This window comes from Nicotiana tomentosiformis, chromosome 6 (genome assembly GCF_000390325.3).
Source record: "Nicotiana tomentosiformis chromosome 6, ASM39032v3, whole genome shotgun sequence".
NCBI lineage: Eukaryota > Viridiplantae > Streptophyta > Magnoliopsida > Solanales > Solanaceae > Nicotiana > Nicotiana tomentosiformis.
This window is the reverse complement of record NC_090817.1, coordinates 139,121,990-139,130,128: the sequence shown is the minus strand read 5'-3', so window position 1 is coordinate 139,130,128 and position 8,139 is coordinate 139,121,990. Positions and strand designations below refer to the sequence as shown.

Below are 8,139 nucleotides of genomic sequence, written 5' to 3'. Positions count from 1 at the left end.
GGTTAACCTCTGCACGGTCTTTATGCTGTCTACCACCGTGATGTTATCGATGGCTTCAATCTCGTCGGGATTAATCTCGATTCCTCGGCTGGATACCATAAACCCGAGAACTTTGCCTGATCCGACCCCGAATGCACATTTTTTCAGGTTCAACTTCATGTTGTATTTCTTCAATATACTGAGAGTTTCCTGAATTGCTTTAAATGGTCCTCTTCTCGTAGGAACTTAACTAGCATGTCATCAATGTAAACTTCCATAGATTTCCCTATTTGTTCTTAGAACATCCGATTTACTAGGCGTTGATAAGTGGCACCAGTATTTTTTAATCCAAATGGCATTACATTGTAGCAGTAGGTACCATATTTAGTGATGAACGAGGTCTTTTCCTGATCATCCGAGTTCATGTGTATTTGATTGTACCCGGAATAGGCATCGAGAAAACTAAGGATCTTGTGGCCGGTCGTGGCATCGATCATGCGATCGATATTAGGCAAAGGAAAAGAATCCTTGGGGCATGCTTTATTTAAATCTTTGTAATGTACACACATTCTAAGTTTGTTTCCTTTTTTAGGGACTACTACTACGTTTGCTATACATTCGGGGTATTTTACTTCACGGATGGACCCTATTTTAAGAAACTTGGTTACCTCGTCTTTGACGAAAGCATGTTTGACCTCGAATTGGGGTCTTCTTTTTTGCTTCACTGGATGGAACTTCGGGTCCAAGCTTAGTTTATGGGTGGTGATTTCCGGTAGGATCCCTGTCATGTCAAGATGGGATCAAGCGAAACAATCCATGTTAGCTATAAGAAATTGAATAAGCTTTTTCCTGAGCTCGAGAATTAACCCCGTGCCCAGGTATACCTTTCGTTCGGGCAGATGTTCTATTAGTATGATTTGCTCCAGCTCTTCGACCGTTGATTTTGTAGCATCGAAATCATCGGGGACTATGAGCGATCGAGGGACCCCATAATCACCATCTTCATCAATCCCATGCTTCTCTAATTGGGTCGAAGCCGGTGTTTGTGATTACTATTTGGTCTCATGTTTTCCCTTCTATTTTGACCCCTTTGTCGATGAGAGTGATGGCATCGGAATCACTTCGTCAACGACAAACATTTCCTTTGCGTCGGGTTGCTCCCCGTAGATTGTTTTGATTCCCTCTGGTGTTGAGAATTTTCGAACCTGGTGAAGGGTCGAGGGTACTGCTCTCATGTTTTGGATCCATGGTCTCCCGAACAGGGCGTTATACCTCATGTTGCCCTCGATCATGTGAAACTTTGTCTCTTGGATGGTCTCGGCCACGTTTACTGGCAAAGTTATCTCTCACTTAGTAGTTTCACATGCCATGTTGAATCTGTTTAGCACTAGGGCTGCGGGCACAACCTGGTCCTGTAGACCGAGTTGCTCTATGACCCTCGATCGAATGATGTTGGTTGAACTACCTGAATCAATTAACACACGCTTAACTTGAGTCTTATTCATGAGTACAGATATTACCAGTGTATCGTTATGGGGCTGCATGATTCCTTCTGCGTCTTCATCGTTGAAGGACAAGGTTCTTTTCGGTATGTAATCCTGAGCCCGAGATCGTTTCTCCCTTATGATTGACACCTTAGTGCGTTTTAACACTGGCCCTTGGAGAACATCAATCCCTCCGATAATCATGTGAATAATGTGTTGCGGTTCTTCTTGCTCGTTTTGTCTATTGAACTCTCTATTTTTTGAAGTGATTCTTGGCCCGATCACTTAAAAACTCCCGAAGGTTCCCTTCATTGAATAATCGGGATACTTCTTCTCTCAACTGCCTGCAATCTTCCGTTCTGTGGCCATGGGTGCCATGATACTTGCATACTTGATTGGGATTTCCCTGGGCTCGATCGGTCTGTAGAGGTCGAGGCCATTTAGTATCTTTGATGCGTCTGACAGCCGATACGATGTCAGATGCATCAATATTGAAGTTATGCTCCGACAATCGCGGTGCTTCCTTAGGTCTGTATGCCTGTCGAAACCATTCATGCTCATCAGCCCTAGAGAGCCTTAGCCTCGATCACTTCTTCTTTCACTTCGTACGGAGTTGTGCCTAGGTCCGTTGCCCCTACGATCTCTATTATATGGCTGGTATCGATCCCTATTCAACCTTGGTTCTCGATCGATGTCCCTTTTGGTAACGGATCCAGAAGGAGCCCCCAACTGGTCATCTTCGACTCTAATCTTTGATTGATATCGATTATGTATATCGGCCCAGGTAACAACCGGGTACTCAATCAAGTTCTGCTTCAACTATTGTGAAGCCACCGAGCTTCGTTCATTTAGTCCTTGGGTGAAAACTTGAACAACCCAATCGCCTGTGATCGGTGGTAGATCCATTCATTCTATTTGGAAATGAGATACAAACTCTCTGAGCATCTCGTTATCTTTCTACTTTACCTTGAAAAGGTCTGACTTCCTAGTCTCGACCTTTATGGCTCCGGCGTGTGCTTTTACAAAAGAATCTGCAAGCATGGCAAAAGAATCGATAGAGTTAGGTGGTAAATTATGATACCATATCATTGCTCCCTTTGACAGGGTTTCCCTGAATTTCTTTAGTAATACGGATTCGATCTCGTAGTCCTCTAGATCATTCCCTTTAATAGCACACGTGTAAGAGGTGACATGCTCGTTGGGGTCGGTCTTTCCTTTATACTTAGGAATCTCGGGCATGCGGAACTTCTTGGGGATCGGTTTAGGAGTCGCGCTCGGGGGGAAGGGCTTTTGTACGAACTTTTTGGAATCCAAACCCTTCAATATTGGTGGTGCCCTCGGGATCTAATCAACCCTGGAGTTATAAGTTTCCATTTTCTTATCGTTTGCTTCGATCCTCTTTTCCCCTGACTCTATCCGATTTGTCAGTTCCTCGAACATCTTTATAATTTCGGGGTTAGTCCCCGATTCTTATTTATTTGACCTTACCATAGCTGGCCCCGTTCTGTGGCTGACTTCTTGGGGTGGACCGGGCTCAGCCTTGCTCGGTGCCTGGGTTTGGCTCTGCAACTGAGCTATCGTCACCTGTTGAGCTTGCAGCATTTCGAAGATCATACGCAGGCTGATCCCGTCTTCTCCAATATTTTAGGTATTTCGAACTGCAGATCGGGTTCTACCATGGATGTTGTTTTCGGGACTGGAATGTTGGTTCGCTTCGATGGCCACATGCGAATTAACGTCAATTGGATCCACGGCCCGAGTCCCAACGGGGTCAGCGAGTGGCCTTTCATCCCCGGGCGTCACGTTGTTATTCTCACCTTGATGGCCAGATTCGTTGTCGATGTGTAGGGGCATTAATTGAGAGTTGGTCATTTTTAGCCTGAAATCAAAGATACTTCCAAGAGCAAGTGTAAAATAGTGTGTTTTAGAGAGATTTGTATCAAATAACCACTATTATTCTTAGCCCCACGGTGGGCGCCAAACTGTTTACCCGAAAAATAGATAACAATTCAATTTATACGCGGCTCTAAAGATACGTGATATAAATTTATTAACGACTGAATTATGAGTAGTTGTAACATACTAATCACTAGACTGTCCAGACGTGAAAATTGGTCAATGTTGAGTTTTAGAACTAGTAATAATAATAGTAATAGACAAATTAAAATAAGGCCAAAAACACCATCTCTGACCACCAGCCACGGTAAATTATGGTCAAGTTGGGCGGCTATATTCCTCCAAAGCTTGTCCTCTCCCCATCAAAGACCATTACTCCTAAGTCCTAACTAAAAAAGTTATAATAAAACACACCTTTTGATCTTTAATAATCACCAAAGTCAATCTAGTCAAAATTAGACTACTAGGAGTCCACAACTAATTATCTAAAAATATAGTATACGTGCATGTGTTCCAATTTGTTTTGGTCCATATCTGCATGTTCTCTGAAATTCAACCACACATTTTCCTATGTTTATTCCTCATATTTGATATTAATTGTTCCTAAGGAACCAACCAACCCCTTCTTCTTTTTACATTAATAATATTAATATTCCTACAGGAGAGAACAATAACTCATTTGACACTCAGTAAATACAAAGAAGAAATAAAGAGAGGAAAACAAGATAACCTGACACTTATCATGTCAAAAGGGGAATCTCATACTCTTCTTCCCATTGCATTACTTAATTTCTTCATTCTCATAACAGGTATGTATACTTCAATTCACCACTTCAATAATTTTATCCTCATGTCATGTTTGTTAGCTTGATTTTGATCAATCTTAGTATTAGAGGCTGACTTAGTACATAATTGATCACTTTCTTATTGATCTGTGCAAAAGAGATGGAGTAATTATTATTACATGTAAACATAGTCCATTTTCAAACAACATTTGAATGGTTTTTGAGATTTTGAGAACATAGGTAAGGTGTGCGTACACAATACCCTTCCTACATCTCACTTGTGTAATTACACCGAGTATGTTATTGTTGTTGTTGAGAGCACACTTGCATTTATTGCAGCAAGAATAATGTTTTTACATGTAAACAGGTCAAATTTTAAATGGTTTTTGAGAGCAGACTTACATTTATTGCAGCATGACTAATGTTTTAATTTTTTCACTATGCAAAATTACAGGTAAGCTTGTTTGTGGAGATTCACTGGAGACTGACAAGCAATTACTTTTGAACTTGAAGTCATTTCTTGAGGATCAAAATCCTATTGACAGAGGATTTAAATACACACAATGGAATCCTACAGATTTGTCACCTTGCAAATGGCCTGGTATTTCATGCAATACTATCAGCAATCGTGTCACTGGAATCGATCTCTCGGGCAACAACCTGGCCGGGAAATTGTTTTATAATTTCTCATCCATTACAGAATTGACCTCACTTGACCTGTCCAAGAACACATTTTCAGGATCCGTTCCAACAGACTTAGGCCGGTGTCAAAATCTGAAGTTCTTGAACTTGTCACGCAATATTATTGATGGTGAGTTCAACTGGACTGGTCTAAACAAGCTGGAAGTTCTTGATTTGACAATGAACAGGATTCATCGGTTAACAATCCCTGAGAGTTGTGACAATTTAGTTGTTGCAAATATTTCTAGTAACAATTTCACTGGTGAAATTGGAAATGTATTTGATCAGTGTTGGAATCTGAAGTATCTTGATCTTAGCTGCAATGAATTGACAGGGAATTTATCACTCAGGTTTGATAAGCTGAACATGTTTTCAGCATCTCATAATCAATTCAGGAGTTCTCTACCTTCCTGGATTTTCACCCAACATTGCTCTTTGCTAGTTTTGGATTTATCAGAAAATCTATTATTTGGAGAATTGCCAAAATCCATTTCTAATTGTAAAGGATTACTAAAGTTGAATTTGTGGGGCAACAGTTTTTCAGGGTCAATCCCTAGAGAGATTGGATCAGTACTGAATCTTAAAGAACTTTCCTTAGGAAGTAATAACTTTTCAAGTGATATTCCAGAAACACTATCAGGCCTAAGCAAAATGGTCTTTTTGGACCTAAGTAAAAACAACTTTGGAGGAGAAATACAAGAAATTTTTGGGAAATTGACACAGGTAAGATTTCTCATGTTGCATGGAAACTCTTATATTGGAGGCATAGTGTCATCAGGTATTCCAAACTTGGTGAACCTTTCGCGGTTGGACTTAAGTGATAACCAATTCTCTGGTTCATTACCAGTTGAAATTTCGCGGATGAAAGGTTTGGAGTTTTTGATTCTTGCTTACAACCAGTTTACTGGCAATATACCTTCAGAATATGGAGATCTTCTTAAAGTTCAGGCTCTTGATCTTTCCTCTAATAGGTTAACAGGTTTAATACCACCAAGTTTTGGGAAGCTAAGGTCACTATTGTGGTTAATGCTCGCAAACAATTCATTGAACGGTGAAATCCCACCGGAGTTAGGGAACTGCAGCAGCTTGTTATGGTTGAATCTCGCGAATAATCAACTTTCTGGTTCAATTCCTCCTCAATTAGCAAGTATTGGTGCAAATCCAATGCCTACTTTTTTATTGAATAGGAAAAAAGATGAGGTCAGTGCTGGCTCGGGCGACTGCTTTGCGATGAGGAGGTGGATACCAGCTGACTACCCTCCATTTAGCTTTATATATCCTCTATTAACAGGGAAGAATTGTAGAAGCCTAGGGGATAACTTGTTTAAAGGGTATGTTTTAGTTCCAGTCTGTGAATTTGGTAGTAATGTCCGAATAAATCAGGTACCGGGCTATATTCAACTTAGTGAAAACAAATTGTCTGGTGAGATTCCTCCTGAGATTGGCAAGATGAAGAACATAAGTATGTTGCATTTGGGAGCTAATGAATTTTCCGGTAGGCTCCCTTTGGAGATTGCACAAGTGCAAGCAGTAGTCCTTAATGTTTCAAAGAACAAATTTTCTGGTGAAATACCAAAGCAGATTGGCTATATCAAGTGCTTGCTAAATCTTGACCTATCATTTAACAATTTTTCTGGTCCATTCCCAGCTAGCTTTAGTAACTTGCATGATCTGAGCAAATTCAACATCTCTTACAACCCATACATGTATGGATCTGTACCAGAAACCGGGCAAATGCTTACGTTTGAGAAGTCATCATTTCTTGGTAATCCGTTGTTGCATCTTCCGTCCTTCATGCACAACTCTACGGACAATACTAAAAGAAACATGAACGAAAATCACAAAAGGCGGCCCACAAAGGTGGGTGCGCTTTTGGTAATTTTGGTTCTGGTAGTAGCTTTTCTAATCTGTGGAGTCATGTCACTCCTTGTCTGCCTTGTTATAAAATGCCCCAGAAATACACCAGGACACTTTCTGGAGAATACACAGGGCCGACATGATTTGCCAGTAAGTTCAGGTGTATCCTCTTCGGGGATGTCTGATGATGTTAAGGTTATCCGTTTGGACAGAACAAGCTTCACACATTCTGACATACTGAAGGCCACGTGGAACTTCTCGAACGATAGAATTATTGGGAGGGGAGGATTTGGAATAGTTTATCGTGGAGTCTTGCCTGATGGAAGGGAAGTAGCAGTGAAGAAGCTACAAAGGGAAGGAATTGAGGGAGAAAAAGAGTTCAGAGCTGAAATGGAAGTGCTCAGTAGAAATGGCTCAGGTTGGCCTCATCCGAACCTTGTAACTCTTTACGGGTGGTGCCTTGATGGATCAGAGAAACTGCTAGTCTATGAATACATGGAAGGTGGAACATTAGACGACGTCATAACAGATAGAACAAGGTTTACATGGAAGAGAAGAATACAAGCAGCAATCGATGTGGCACGTGCTTTAGTCTACTTACACCACGAGTGCTACCCTTGCATTGTTCACAGAGATGTCAAGGCTAGTAATGTGCTCCTTGACAAGGATGGAAAGGCAAAAGTTACAGATTTTGGCCTTGCTAGGGTCATGAATTCTGAACATACTCATGTTAGCACAATGGTGGCCGGGACTATTGGTTATGTTGCACCAGAATATGGGCAGACAATGCAGGCCACTACAAAAGGAGATGTGTACAGCTATGGTGTGCTAGCTATGGAGCTAGCAACAGGGAGGCATGCTATAGACGGAGGCGAAGAATGTCTAGTTGAATGGGCAACAAGGGTCATGGGATATGGAAAGAAAGGGTTTACTAGAGCCATGATCCCGGTTGCTGTATTAGTATCTGGACTGGTAGAGGGAGCAGAAGAAATGTGTGAATTGCTTAGGATTGGGATAAGGTGCACGGCTGAAAACCCTTATGATCGGCCTAACATGAAGGAAGTTTTAGATATGTTGATTAGTATTCCTAGCAGCCATAGGGGATCCACGCGTAGCTTTGGATCCTGTCGTAGTTCTTCTCCATTATTATGATAGATTTTGTTGCAACTCAAATCTAATACAGATTTGTAACATACCTTAGCAGATTCCTCTTGTAAAACAGTTCTTGCACATTCATTATTATTCTAGGAAAAAGTTGCCAATTTTGTTAGTTTGAATCCCACAATGTTGTTGTCAAGAATATAAATTTGCTATGAAATTTTCCCTATCTGGCTTTCTCCATCTGAGTTAATCTTTTCCTGTGGTAATATTTTCAAGAACCAGATGAGGTGATGATAGTCCTTAACATTTTTCCCCTTAGAAGCTACCATAAAAATTAACTTACATGATTTACTTAG

At 40.9% G+C, this 8,139-nt stretch overlaps 1 protein-coding gene across 1 annotated transcript; it reads left to right on the top strand.

Moving 5' to 3' along the window:
• The first annotated feature begins 3,911 nt into the window (after nt 1-3,911).
• Nucleotides 3,912-7,952, top strand: LOC104113638 (probable LRR receptor-like serine/threonine-protein kinase At1g74360). The gene is made up of 2 exons (XM_009623864.4): nt 3,912-4,168; nt 4,599-7,952. Exons 1-2 carry the CDS (start codon nt 4,102-4,104, stop codon nt 7,832-7,834), a joined length of 3,303 nt encoding a protein of 1,100 aa, XP_009622159.1. The 5' UTR covers nt 3,912-4,101; the 3' UTR covers nt 7,835-7,952.
• Nucleotides 7,953-8,139: the final 187 nt, after the last annotated feature.